Source organism: Vidua macroura, chromosome 4 (assembly GCF_024509145.1).
Source record: "Vidua macroura isolate BioBank_ID:100142 chromosome 4, ASM2450914v1, whole genome shotgun sequence".
In the NCBI taxonomy this organism is placed as follows: Eukaryota; Metazoa; Chordata; class Aves; order Passeriformes; family Viduidae; genus Vidua; species Vidua macroura.
Window position 1 is genome coordinate 47,289,410 of NC_071574.1, and position 15,254 is coordinate 47,304,663.

Below are 15,254 nucleotides of genomic sequence, written 5' to 3' on the forward strand. Positions count from 1 at the left end.
GCCTTTGAAAAGGTCGTGGAAGAGACTTTTGACCTGTTTTTCAGTAAGCCTGGGGGCATGGCAACTGCATGTAACTGAAAAAAATGCCAATGTTTTATAAGGAGAAAACAGGATGACCTGAATTTGTCCTGTTAGGCAAAGAAGTCCAGATAAAAATCCAGTAATAGATAATGTACATGTCACTTTTATCTTCCTTGACTGGAAATTAGATCACATCATAATAATTCGCAATAGCTTGCCAGAGACTACATATGTGGCTGATAATTCTGGTGATTGTGGTATGCTGCTTGGACAAGAGTGTTTGACTTGTTTTTATTGGTTAATTACTCATGCTGATTGAAGAAATATATTGCCAAACTAATACTATAAATGTTAGGAGGGTTGGGAATGGTCTATTCATACATCTGAAAACAGAATGATAAATGAGGAGCACTTAGTCACTGAATGAACATATTTTCTGGTATAGGCTTACCACTTCCTGACCTTTTGCTCTTGCATTAGAGACCAGGAGGACCATATTTTAATAATTTGTAAATAATAGACAAGACCTGAAGCAGTAAGGGAAGTAAGGATCTTTCTGTACTGGTGGTATGAAGCAAGACACATGTCATTTCAGCCAAGGGTAAATTGTGGTGTTTGCACTGGGCCCCCTCAGGGTAAGTGCCTCCAGATTTCTGTGTTTGCCTCTAGTTTTGCATCTGCTCTGAGAGTTTGCTCTCCATTGACTGGTGCTTGATTTCACCTATTTCCAGGCTACTGCCTCCAGCTTGGTAATAGCACATCCCAGTGCCACCAACCTCCCCTGTTCTCCCCAAATTTGTTCAAATTGAATAGCTTTGATTCTAAGCCTACAGATGATCAGGGACAGGGATGCTTTGTCTGTCAGATAAACTTGGCAGTGTTGTCCTTGCAGGACTGGACCAGACCAGACCAAGAGAGTAAGTTTCAATTATTTTAACAGATGCAAGATTAAGCATTTGATAATCAACCTGTAAATGTCTAGATCAAACAAATTAGTTTAGTTATCAGAACACATTACTGAAAGGAGTTCCATGGGAATGAGAGCAAGCTTCCCCACAGTGACTATTGCTGAAGCTAGTGCACCATCACCAAAAGAACTACTTACCATACTGTACCCTTACTTCTGTCCAGGGTTTTGGCTTTTTCACCCTGCATCTTGTAAACAACAGATTTCATTGTGTGGTCTTTCCTTTGGATATTATAAATTTGAGAAGCCAGCTAGTTAGCCACTTCATGGCTAAATAGTTTTATTATCAATTTTTATTTTTGTTTTTCTATCTCTCCTTGAAACACCTGCATCAAGCTTTAGTCAGCATTGAACATCCCAGTCTTTCTGACTGGTTCTCATCAGCACCGTTTCCTGGCACAATTGCCAACTGGTGTCTCATTTTAGGATTCTTATAGGCTATGGATCTGATGACTTGGTCCTTTTCCCCTCTGTCTTCCTGATTCAGCTTTGAAAACTGGCATGCAAATACCAGAAGTAGGGGAGCTGCATCTTTTAGTTGTCTAGATTTTTCCATCTTTCTTTATAATCCTTTTCATTGTCATTTTAAAGTACAAATTCTATGCAGTTAAATTTTAATTTGTTTTGAAACAGAGAATGTCTCATTAAAAAAGTTTGTGTATAAGGGGGAGAAATTTGCAATTATGAGATGTCTGTCAATGGCTGCTTTATTTAAATTGAATGGTATAACTGTGTCCAATGGGGCTTTTCAGAGACTTATGCTTTTTCTCAGGACTTAATGTGATATTTTTGTTTAATAAATTTCTGCCAGGTTACTGCTACGCTTGTTTTTATTAAATTCTGTTTTCTGATATAACTGGTTGATTAGGTACAATACAATGAGTATAGTGATAAAAGAAATGGACAGGGTATCAAATCTGCGAGCAAAACTCTACCCTTGTTGGTGAAACTGATTTTCTGGAGAGGCTCCTGCATTTTAGTGTTCTCTTCTCTTTGTCAGGTTTGCCGTGCCCTGCAAAGCATTTTGTAATAGAAAAGCACACACATGTGTACTGTAATATTTACCTAATTTTGTGACATTTATTTTAAAGGGTGTTTTTGAATTCCTGAGATGTACTGTTGTGTAACTGTAAAGGATTTATTTCTTCTTAAGCAAACCATCATCATTCAGACAATTTCTTTTAAGGGTTTTGTAATGCATTGAATATTAAAAAAAAAACCCAAAACTGTTTCATTTCAGAAAACTACTTTCAGAGTGCAAAGGTTGACTAGATAACGTGTAAAATCAATACATAGTTCTTGGGAAGTCAGGGAATGCAAGACGAGGGAGAATTGGGGTGGTGGATTCCATAGAAATCACTGATTACCAGTGTCACCAGATTGGGACATTTGCGCCAAAGCAGAGGAACTGCAGATGGGAAAAGGAGGAGGGGAAGGGCACCATGACAAGAGCTGGAAGGCAGTTGCACTCAAATGTTTCCCCAAAAGGGTAAGATAAGATAATAAATGTTCCGAGTGTTAGAAATCTCTAAAAGGAAAATGTTGTGGTAACTTCTCAGATCAGGCAAGAGGCAACACCAGAGCCCTGTACTGTGTCCTACTGACTCATTCCCAGCAGTCATTCCTGTCTTGTTACTGATGAAGGTTAAGAGTGGGTGTTTTTCAAAGCAAAAACCTTTATTGGAAAGGGTAATAGAGGGGAGACAGGAAAAGTGTTAGCAGCAGAAAAAATACAATTACTTTTGTGGCTCTTTTCCTCTGTTATATTAAAAAAAAAAAAAAGAATGACCTTAAAATTGTTTTCTGTGGATTGACCTAGTCACTTGACTGTGTTAGCTGTTGATATACATTGACCTCACCCTGCTTATATATAGTTATATATATATATGATACCTAAACCACTAATCATTCTGCAAAGCAGTGGGAAGAAAAATGTCTACAGAAAATCTGGATGACAGAGATATAACATACAGGAGTGTGGTTGATTCTCTTCTCCTTTAAGGTTGTACCATAGTTGTTTTGCTTTTTGCTATTTTTGGTGTATTAAAGCAACCCTCAGGGATCCTGCAAACTTTGGTTTTTGGGATTAAAGAAAAACTTACTGTGGCTAAAGGAGGAAGAAAGAATATTCAAAGCAAAAAGTAAATCGACACCCCTCCCATTTTTTTGTTTTCCTAAAACATTAGTATGACTCTTTCTTAATTTTTGTTTCTTTGTTTAGTGTTAAATAATGGGTCTGTTATTTTGGAGGAGTATTAGAGTTTATTAACAAGTAGAAGTACCAGCTGAAACAGGGACTTCTGGTAGTGATGGTACAATATAGTGTAATACATGTTGCTTTCAAAGGCCTTGCCACCTAAAATGACAGGACTGATGCACACCTGATGTGGAAAGGGAGAGCAGCAAGCAAGGATTATGGAAAAATGGTGTAACCTTACGATATGCACTCTTTTATTGACTTCTTTAGATGCTTTTAGGATGAGTTTTCTACAGTTTACTGTTTGCTAAGTATCTTTATGAAGTATAGGAGTGAGAAAGATGGGACTACAAAAGCCTGTGCAAAATCTGGCAGGCTTTTATTTTAGCTTCCTTATGTTGCTTGTTTTCCTTTGTTTGAAAGGCTTAGCTCCTGGTATCTTGTTTATGTGAGACTCTGTGCTTACGTTTATGGTGATGAAGGGAATTCAGAATGAGAACAGGTTAAAGATCTTAAACAGAAACTTTACTTTTTTTTCTTCCAAATAGGGGAAAAAGTATTTTTAAACCTAGCTTCCTGCTGTTTCAGGTTCAGTTCCTGATCTCTATAGATTTGGTATTGGCACTGTATGTTCAGGAAGGGATTAGTTATCAGGCAATGCAGTGGCCTTATAAAATCCAAACCTCAGGCACAGTTGTAAATGACAGTGAGACATGCCCTGTGAACAGGATCAATACAGTGCATTTACAAGTGATGTTGGGTGGGGAGTAGATTGAGTAGATAATCTGTAAAATTAGCATACCTGAGGATCACAGAATCAGAGCTATTAAAAGACCTCCAAGATCACCAAGTCCAGCCTTTGACTGAGTACAGTGTGCCCACTAAACCACACCACAAAGTTCCAGATCTACTAATTTTTGGACACTTCCAGATATGGTGACTCCACCATTTCCCTAAGGTGCCTGTGCTTGACAACCCATTCCATAAAGAAATTCTTATATTGTGTTGAAGCATCTAGTTGCTTTGGAAATCTCTTATTTCTTGCACTATTTTATGTTACATATCACTGTAGTTTTTTCTTGTGAGGAATCTTGGAGCTGCTGCCCAGGAAAAGTCACAGCATCAGTGCTCAGATCGCACTTGGTGATGGAGTAGAGGGAGCTGCTGCAGGTGCCCCAGCTGCTTTTGGGAGGTTCTGCCTCCTGCCTCTGTGTTTAGAAGGAGAAATGGAAAGGCTGTGTTAGGTCATCTGATTTTTTGTTTTTTCTTTGCCACCCATGGCAGTAGGGTGAAATTTACACTTCCTATTCATTTGTGATTTGTTCAGAAGAGGGGTAACTCAAACTTCGTCCCACAGTCCTTCCACCCACGCAGGCTTTGACAGAGGATGTGAGTTGCTTGGATGTCAGAAATGGAGCTTGGTGATCCTCTTACCTGGTTTGGGAGATAGCTCAGATTTGCAAAATACAGCCCTGCTGTTGCAGCAGAGCATAAGCACAGCTGCTCTGGAATGGGTATCAAATGAATTATTATGGATTTCTCTTTCCATGAAACAAAGCTTGTTTTGGCATGTTTATAAGCATGTTGTAAATGACATCAAAATGTCTTTAGGAGTTAAATGTCTCCTGAGGAGAAAACAGATGGAAGTTTTTCCTTTAAAACAAAAAATAGATTTAAAAAAATCAACACAGTTAATCCCAATGTGTGGCTTTAGCCCCAAGCAAGGGATTTTCCTACCTGATCCTCCCTTGCCACTGAGAGAACACTGAATTCATTCACACTAGCAACAAATGCATTGTCTTGGAGGAAAGAGAAGACTGACAAGGAACTGAGTGCAGATGAGCTGCACAAATGCCTGATTTAAGTTTAGCAGCAACAACAACAAAAAGGAAATCTGTAATTACAGAAATCATAAGGACAGTTAATTTTGGCTATGGATTATTCATTTCACATACGGAGAATCCATGAAACCCAAAGTGACTGTAGTTCATCAAAATTATAACAACAGCCTTCAGCATTGGGAGTACCAACTTTTTATATCCCAAAGTGGGGAAATTAGAGCCCATCCTTTCCATAGCTTTTTAATAACTGAAGAAGTTTGGACTGTTTCTGATATTCTCATGGTTGAACAGTAGTGGTTACTTTTAGAATGACATGCTTATTTATTTTATGTGAATTCTAATGCTTTATAATTGGTAGCAAAAAAATCTAGCTTTTCTGTAAAACTGTAGCAACTCTTCTGCTGAGAATAATCAAGCTTCTATATCACTTTATTTTTGCTTGTATCCTGCCTACCTGAGAGATTAGTAAGTAGAAGCATTCATCTCAAAGCATAAATGTTGATATAAGTTTACTCCATTATTCAAGCAATGTTTAGTGTAACAGTGTCATTTTCTTACAGTGATCCAGCTGCCAAAGCTCTCTGGGAGTCCTTCATGAATCTCAAACAAAAGGAAGCTGTGATGGAGGCCAGGAGACACCTTGTGGAGGCTGCAAGCAGAGAAAATTTACCTATTAAGATGAGCATGGGTGAGTAATGTGACATAGTCTCCCTTACATAGCGATAATGTGAAAGATGATGCCAGCTTCTCTTTTTCCACATAACCCTCTTGGGCAAAACCCACCCATTCTTGGTTCCTCCCCATCCCTGTCAACAGGTTTCAGGTAGCCTTCATGGCTACCATGGGATCTTTCTGGTATGTGAGAGACATTTTTTTTTTTTTTAATTCAACAACCTTAAAAAGATTGAGAACCATGACGAAGCATTGGAGTTCTAGAAGGAGGGTTTTAAATGCATGTAAATGGTTAGCAATGCTACTTGTCTTTATTTTACAGAACATGAGAATTTTTTTCTAAAAAAGTTAGCAAGATTTGTGTCCTGAAAGCAGATATTGTAAATAGCAACTGGAAGTTGTGCAGCTCTTGCATATGATGACATTATATTAGGTAGTATTTACATTACATAGGTAATAAGGTTTATGTCAAGTAAGGCTGTCTGGCTCAGGGGAGTTTAAGCTGAAATCCATGTCTGGGCACACTTTAAACCTCAATTTTTCAAAATATTAGAGAAACAGATTAAGACACAATGACTTTCATTAGCTCTTTTAGAATCTCATTCTCATAATGTACCATACTCAGTAAAACATAGAAATTGATATATTAGGCATATAAAAACTGGTATTGCCTCTATAGAGCAATGTTTTTTGTATTGTGTATGCTCTTAGGTCTACTTCTTGCTGAACTTTTCATCAAGAGAGAAAAGTCCTCATGGAATAAGAGTAACAGAGTAAACTGCCAAGATATTGTAGAATTAGATGTACAGCCAACTAATGAATTCCTTACAACTACAATGTGTAAGATATTGTATGGTCTTTACCAATATCTAGAGCATGCATTTAATAGATTATTAATCAGAAATACTAGATTTCTGCACCAGTAATGTTGTAAGCTGTTTTAAAGAAATGGAAAAGGAGTAGCTCAGAAAAGGCTATTACAAATTTGTCTGAAGGAGGGAAGGTTCAGTAAACAATAGAATCTTGTTTAAGTTTTTAATATGTGTATGTGTGTCCACCATAATAACGTTAAGAAGCCCCCACTATTTTTCTGTGACATACACTTTAAAAGCAATTATTATTAATGTTGAAATTAATCTTTGTTATAAAAGTAATTGCTTCTTGTCTTCAAGAGGTAATGATCCATCTGTGACCTTTGCTCCTTTGTGTGAATGATTAGATTAGCCACCCTTTCCTCTGTGTCCCCTTCCTGTGGTATCCAGTGAAGGCTGCAGTAACCTAGTTTTTAATCACAGTGGCTGACACTTACTGAATGTCTTGCATACATGGGCCTGACACAGCATTATATGGAACCATTAGGAGTTGATGGTGAAACAAATTCTTGATTTTTTGTTGTTGTTGAAATGTAGCATAAAGTAATATTCACTGAATTTTGTTCCTTTGTGAATTTTGTATTTATCTTGCACTAGACTCATAGTCTTAACTTTGTAGTTGAAATTGAAAGGGTGAAGTAAAGTTTGAGGTAGTCTTGTAAATGATAAACAGGGATAAAATCAGAAACAGAGAGAGGGGGGCACTACCTCTCAGTCTTGACCTGAACCAAAATAAAACATTTCTTACGGAGCAGAAATGCAGAAAACCTGAAACTCACACCCAGATGTCATGTTGTGCAATGACACATATTTGTTGATGACTTCTTAAAATGGACATCTATACAGCATTCGCTGTTTATTCACCATGCTGCAGAACATCTTGCTTTTCTGTAGGGAAGCTGGAAATTGTGCTGTTTATCAATTGCTGCATTTGCTGAGAAGCAAAAAATCATAGTGGCCTGTTCTGGTCCTGATTGCTGTGTTTTTTTGAATGCTCCTTCCACTGCAGCTGTGATATGAGGCAACTCTGGCTGGAGAGAAGGGAAATGCTTTCACTGGGGTCTGTGCTTAGACTTGAGTTTTTTATGATTTTACCTCAGGTTCTGCCTGTGTTGGAAGATCTCAGTGGATCGCACATTGTTTTTCTCAACACTTAGGGTATTTTCTGAGTTTTTTATGGCCCTGATATTAAATGTCAGAGACTTTCTAGCATGAAAGTTTCCTCTTACTCTCTTTACTAAGACCAGCTGTGTCAGATGGTAAGAGTATTTTCCTTAGTACTTCTTTTTTGCCTTTTTTTTTCCCCTTGGAAATAAGGAGTGAATTACATTTGAAAGCAAAGCTTTGAATTCCATTTGGTGTAGCTGAGCCCTCCTGCAGTGGCCACCTGCCTGAAAAACTGCATCACTTGTGACACTGGCAGCATGGGAGCCCTTTGCAGTGATGGGAAATTCGATCACATCCTGTTTCTGTATTTTCAGTGAAAGGAAAAGAAATTCTGTTGTTTTCTGGGCTTTGAAATGCTGCTCATTACTCTGAGGTGTTCCTGTGCTTGCCCATGTTTTCCCTGCAAGGGATATGCCTGATGCCCACCTTTCCTCTTTCTCTGCCTCCTGCGTGTGGCAGGAGCAATGACAGTTCTGGGAGGACACACAGCTCAAGCCTTTGCTTTCTGATATCCTCTGAATGTGTCTTCTTCCTCCTGAGAAGTAAGGAGAGTAGGAAAACAGTAGAAGGGGACACATGTCTTCTCTCCAGCACCTCTAAATGTCTGCAGGCCATTGGGAACTCCATCTTTTTCCATTGAGATCAGCAGGAAGAGAGGAGAAGAAATCTGATGAAGGAGAAAAAAGAGAAATAAAGGATACAACAATTATGGTTACATTTTTTGAACAGGCTAAATTAGAGCTCTGCTTTCAAATGTTCTTGATTTGCATATTCACTGTTTTAGTTGTTAGTTGTTTGAAGGGAAGTGGTAGTGGGGATGTCTGAAGTATTTGTTTGCATGTAAATAGGTGAAGCTGTCCTTTTCTAGATGTCATTCAAATAAAGAGGCATTAAAATATTTCATGCCAATCTATGTACACACACACTCTTCAAAAAATCCAGAAGCCAACAAACAACATTTTTAAAGAAATACATCAGCTCCATTTTTCCTCTGAGGTATTTGCATTTGTGTGTTATGTACCCAGATAAGGGCTGGTAAATACTTCCAAATTCTGGTCAGATGTCCTGTTGTGTAGGTGTAAATACATAGGTGTAAAATATTTTGACATAATAAAAATCCTTATATTTAAAATGTATTTTATTTAAAGAATTAAATACCCTTTTGAAAAGCTCTTTGGAAGAAAAGATTGTCTTAATAGCTTTTGGGCAAGATTTATAGCATTGTACTAAATTTAAGTGAAATTGTAAATACTGCAAAGGGATTACTTCTGCCCATCCCTTAGTAAGTGAGTGTAACAAAGCTGCTCTCGAGCAGCAGAGAGCTGCTTTTTCCATTCCTGAATTTCCTGCTCCATTCTTCATACATCTGATGCATATCTTAATCATCCTCTGAGCATGGCTGCCCCTGACTCCTGAAAGCTGTACTATTAGCATAGTATTTGGCAGTGGTAAAAACTTTGCTACAAATATTCTTCTGTGGCTTTAGCAACACCCTTACCCTTCTGTTTGAAAAGAACACAGTAAACCTTGACTGAGTCTGAATTCCTTTATTGTGTCTTTTTACTGGCATGGAGACTGGTGAAAGTCGAAACACTGGTACAGTAACAGAAACAAATTGCAGTGTGCTGTTACACAAGCCCTTGTTAGCGGGAGAAAAGCCATTTGGTTTCTTTCCATTTGAATTGTACAAATACAGTTTTAAAAATCAAGCTCACTATAAAATTAGCAAAACCTTAGACTTTGTACAGAATGCTGTAACTTTTTCAAATGGGGTGGTTTGTATGGGTTGAATTGAACTCTTATTTGTTTGGGTAGAAATAGGAAGATGTGACAATACAAAATAATATTTTGAGTTTATAGCAATTGCTTAAAATGGACAAGATCAATGCACTAGATCAATACTTTATCTAAAAACGTAAAGCATATAAAATGGGCATTATTTTCTTTTTAATGAAGAATTGCGCTGGACTGCAACAGTGTTTAACATGCTGTTTGTTCTTTATGAGACCAATATAAAAATATTCAATACCTACATTTCTGGAATAAATTTTAAGGATAAAAGCTACCAGCCAAGATGATGAGCTAATAAGGTAGGTAAGTACATATATGTGTCTTTCTAGATAAAACAAGTATGATCTTGGTTATCTAAAATCCACCCTGGCCAACCATTAGGACAATTTTGTGATGGAGACAAGTAGTGAGACAGTACCAGTCTGAGTTTACAAGGGAGTAGAAAGAAGGTCATCATTGCAGAGCTCAGTGTGGTCTGTGGGGTATTTGAATCCATTCTGCAGCATGTCTCTGTAAGTGATAAGTACCTGGATAGCAGCTGGGTTTGGAGACACTATGGCCCCTCATTTTGCAGAGTAGACATCATACTGGAGGCTCATTCTAGGGATGCTTGTTATGTTTCTCTGATGCCTGTTTACCTGGTTTCCTAATCCTTTGGGAGAGCAAGTAGCAGGATCAATAAGGCAGCAGCCAAAGTTCTCCTCCAGGCAGCTTCATGAAGTGAGTGGCTTCCTGTACCAACTCAACTGATGCTGGCCTGGCTTAGCCTGAGGTGTCCCAAATGTCTAATAGTGGGTCTCATGCTGCTTCTTCAAGGGCTCCCTGATCTTCTCAGGGATTTTTCCAAAGAGAGGGAATGCTGCTTTTCTCAGACCTGAATTCCTTCCATTGTACAGCCTGGATCCTGAACAGGCAGTTCTTAGGTTAAATTAGTCTGCTCTTCTCTTTGTCTCTTTAAAAGTAACAGGAGTCCTGCAGTGTGGGACTTTCTAGCCAAGTGGATTTTTTTTTCTTCCAGCCTATTGCAATAGTGAGTTCCTGATTTTTCCCTGTAGTGCAGCTAAAAACGTAGTCTTGACCTGAAGCAAATGTTCCCAACCTCAGTGATGGTCAATATAGCAGATGTTTCGTTGCATCATTCACCCCCGGAGGCAGGAAGGCTTTTGCTTCTCAGTGAGCTAAATGTTTTTGAAGACTTTGAAGTCAAGTTTCTGTAAAATTTGGAAATGTTCCTATTTCAGAGGCTTCTGTATAGGCCTTTGCATTTCTAGGGGAATGTACTTTGAGTATTGTGGGGATAGGCTTTCCCTGATAACTGTTGATGAAGGTGGTTTCTGAACAGTATTTACCACATTGAGAACTGTAGAAAGACATTGATATTATGGCTGTTTCACTTTGCAGTATTACAACAGGCTGAATGAAGTTCAGGGCTTCAACCCTGCTAAGGGTTCACCTAAGTAACTAAATAGATCCCATCTTCTGATAGTCATCTGGGTTTGCCAGTTTAGGACAGAAATGTTCCAAGCTCCACATGTGCAGAGAGTATGCTGTTTTTCTTAAACAGCTAAACTTTTCACTTAATTCACATACCTCACTAGATGTAACAGAAAAGATGAAGGATACTCATATTCCTACCAAAATTCTCTGTTTTTCAGGAGATGTGAGATGCAAGTAGCTGATATGGAGAGACATTCATGAGCAGAAGTTTGGTTTTCATCAATAGGTGACACTGCATTGGCATGTAGTGTTGTTTAGGAGCAACACCAGCTGAGGAACCATCTTTGTGCTAATCATTATACTTCTTTCAAGCTGGATATTATGCCTGTTCATTTTTTTTTTCACTCTTACCTGCTGATACTCAGAATAGCATCTTTGAGATCTTAAAATAGTTACTCAAAAGAAAAAAAAAGCACACCTCAAAATAACTGGAACTACGTGAAGTGAGACATCCATAAGCATATTTTACAACTTATCCAGCCTTTTTTTCCTGTCTAGCACATATAGGTTCCTGTAGTTGAATCCTGTGAAGAAGTGCAGTCATAACAAAAATAAATTTTAAGCAGAATAGGTAAGCAGAGTTTAATCCAAAACTGCAACTACCCAGAATAGTATTGAAATTAAAAAAAAAAAAAAATCTTGGGGAACATTCTGTAGCCTCTCTATTGCAAGAAGTTTATTTGGAGGCAAAATTTCTCCCTCCATATTTTAGGAAGGTATTCCCTGCAGGTGACTTTGAATGGCTTTTAGCTGTTCTTGTTTAGCAGATCAAGTGTTCTTCAAATTTGTTTTGAGTGTTGTGAGTTGGTTTGAGTTAGGGTTTTTTTGTTTGTTTTTTGACTACTTAATTATGGGTTGTGTGAATGTACCTTAAAAAAAGAAGTGTAAAATTGAGAGTACTCAGTCTTGATTTAAGTTTAAAGAAAAATTTCAGCTGGTTTTGAAGTACTAAATACCACATTTTACCCTAAGGTCTTGTTGATTTTTTTTTTTACTTTAATTCTGAGACTACATATTCTTGCAAAAATAGCTTAGGTTAAGTTAGTTTTCAAAGTATCGGTAAAGGTATTTTTGTCTTAATTGTCTCTCATTGTTCTGTGAGTAATGTACTGCATGCTAAGTAGTTTCTTGTGGTGTAAGGTGAGTAATGGTTCAAGCCCTAATAAAATTGTAAAGCCTATTGTATTTGTGTCTCATACCTCATCTACTTTGCACTTCACTGCTGTGAAACAGTTAGCAGATGGAAGTGAAACACAGAACCCTGTGCAGTGATGGGAAACAGAAAAATATGTTGGTAGTATGTTTTCTTTGATTAAATTGTGGTTGGCACATGGCTGCAGAGCTATTTGGCAAACCTTACTGTTACTTTTAAGAAGGGACTGGTGTGACATTAGTCTTTCTATGATCCTTGATATTTTTGGATAAAATTTTAATTTTTTCATTATTTTTATATCAACTTTTTTGTAGAAAATAAGCCAACACACTGAAATATAAACATGAGGCCATGTCTTCTTCTGTGTCTGGTTGTGATTAGAATTGAAAATAATTCTTAAAAATTTAAAAGTAAACACAAGTGTTGCTCTTGCAGAAGTTCTATAAATATGTAATTTCATTATTTGCATTATTTCCTAATGTCTTACTGCAAAGCTGATATAAACATCAATATGAAGTCTTTTTGTCTTAATAAAAGTATAAGGAAAAGCCTATGTTAATGTGTCTTTCTCTAGACAATTTCAGTGATGTTCACGATAGTTAGGAGTAAACATTGATGTGCAGATAAACATTTGTGAAGTCTTGAAACAAAGGTTTAATGAAAATACATGTTGTTACTAATATTTTGTACTGTTTAAATCAAGAGAAAACGATTTTGAGTGAAAAGCTTAAAAATTTAAATAGCGTTTACCTGCACATATACTGGCAACTGGGATTTTTTTTTTAGGATTTCACAACTAACTTTGCTTGTTCATTTTCTGGAATCTGTAGTGATAACAAATCAGCTTCTAACATATCTAAACAAACAACTTTTATACATAACAAACCAAATGGTCCAGAAAAGCTTGAAGTGTTTCTTCTGGTTTTTGAGCACCTGTGATAAAGCTAGATCAAAAATCCTTCTCTGTAGAAATAAGCTGATTAAAAAGAAAAGAAATATCTATACACACACACACATAAATTTGTAATGTATCAGTTATGAATGCTAATGCAACTTCCTGAAAATAAATAATTGTATTACCATCTTCTGTTCTCTGCTTAAATTTATTTGGAGGGTATTTTTCAGGTAAACGCCAGACTTTTTTTTACTAACTAAGCTTTCTTTATTTTTTGCTGCTATTGAGTTCTATTGTATCATCTCAGTCTTGAAAGTAAATATTTTGATTTTTGAATTTGAAGGGGTTTTTTTTAAAAAAAGGACCCCACTATACAGTAGATTGACCATTTGTGATAAACAAGATGTGGTTAAAAATACAGGAGCAGGTTCCTTAAGCCCCTTTGTATCTGGGTGAAAAATAAAATACTTCAAGTTCCGAAAATTAAATTCACTGCAACTGCTGTTCTTTTATATCAGTGGGGAAGCAGCCTGGTTGAAAATAAGATAGAACTTGCTGTGATGTGTGCTGTAATATCTTCATTTTGTAGGGTGCATCAGCCACAAGAACTGTGTTTTACATAAGGAAGACTTGATGAGTGTGGGCTGAGCGATGCTGATTCTGGCATGCAGTGGGAACACATGGCACCTGCACTTTGATGGAGCATTGTTGTGCGTATCAGCACTAAGGGATGTGCTTTTGTGTGTCTGAGGATCACAGAAAGGACTTTAGAATTTGCTTACGTTAAAAAGGGAGGGGGAACAAACTTCAAGTGGTTGAAAGTGATGTAGAAGTAAAGGAGCGAAGTGCCACTGAGAAGAGCGTGTGCCAAAGGATTTAAAGCAAAGATAAAATACGTGCTGTTGTGCTTCCAACATCTGTAGGTGTAAAACTTGAGGTGGAACATGGCAATTCAGTACAACTGGGTGGGTTGCCCAATGCTTTTTTTTTCCAAGTATACTTGTGCAAGCCTCTTCGTTCAGTCTCGCAAAGGATGAATTGTTACACCAGATACATGGTGAATTACATATGTACATACTCATACATCATCATGTTTTCCATCCCTATTTAATTACTTACCACCCAAAATGATTGTTAGGATCAATCAGCTGCAGAAGTCTTCCAGAAATTATAAGAGAAATAATAAGTCCTGTGAATAGTGTACCAAAGAAGAACAATGACCTCCTTCTCTCTGGGGCAGTGTGCCAAGAACACAATGAAGTGCTTCAGTGTCTGAGAACATATGTCGTAGGGCTAAATGAGGACATGCACAAGCCACCTGACATTCCTTTGGGAATGTTATTTTTAAGACAAACAAGTTGATTCATTTCTGTGAGAAGTTTAAAGTGTTCTGGATATGATTCAGCCAAATTTGTAGATTTCAAGTCCTTTTGCAGAAACAGTGAATTACTGTTTCCAGGGCTTACTGGGTTTTAGGGCTGGAGACTCTCTGTTTGGGAGTTGGCCTAGTACTCTGTATTTATTAACTTGGTGGAAGTGGTAAAAACTAAGTAATAAAATCCAACCCCTATGCATATTTACTCAGGATTTTGAGGAGTATTTGGTAAACTCTGGTGTGCCAGTTTTAAATTACAAGTTTAATATTGATGATAACCCTTCCGAAGCTTAATTCTGGAAAACAAGATTTCACCTGCTTATTCACACAGTTCTTTTTTTTTTTAAAAGTATTGTGGTATTGTATTTTTTAAAAGTACTGTAGACACTGGCTAGATATGATTGTTACTTTTCTGTGCATACCGACTTAACAATCAGAAGAGGGAAAACTGAATAGTAGAGTACACAAAGAAGGAAACAGTCATTTGAAGGGCCAGAACATTTAAAAACAAAGTTCTGAAGGACAGAAAAGAAAAAAATTATCAAAAATCTTGATGATTGTATTAGAGTGCTTTCGTTATATTTGACCTACCTAATTGATTAGGTTTTATTTGTTTTAAGACATGTAAAAGAATTTCAAAAGAATAGTCAACTAAACGGATATTTAAGTGTGGCTTCTATTTTGTAATAAAATATTAAGACTTATTAGGAGAGAAAACTAAAACAGCAAACATATGGAACTTATGTGAATATAATTGGGCTCTATAGGAACATTGTTAAAATAAGGATTTAATGATACCATACATA

General features: G+C 37.1%; 1 protein-coding gene across 1 annotated transcript in view; it reads left to right on the forward strand.

Annotated features, from left to right (window-relative positions):
• The window catches only part of SCFD2 (sec1 family domain containing 2), a 188,027-nt gene that overhangs the window by 24,956 nt on the left and 147,817 nt on the right, over positions 1–15,254 (forward strand). The window contains exon 3 of the mRNA XM_053975535.1: positions 5,587–5,714. Coding sequence (XP_053831510.1) covers positions 5,587–5,714 — 128 coding nt within the window. The remainder of the gene's footprint in view (positions 1–5,586; positions 5,715–15,254) is intronic.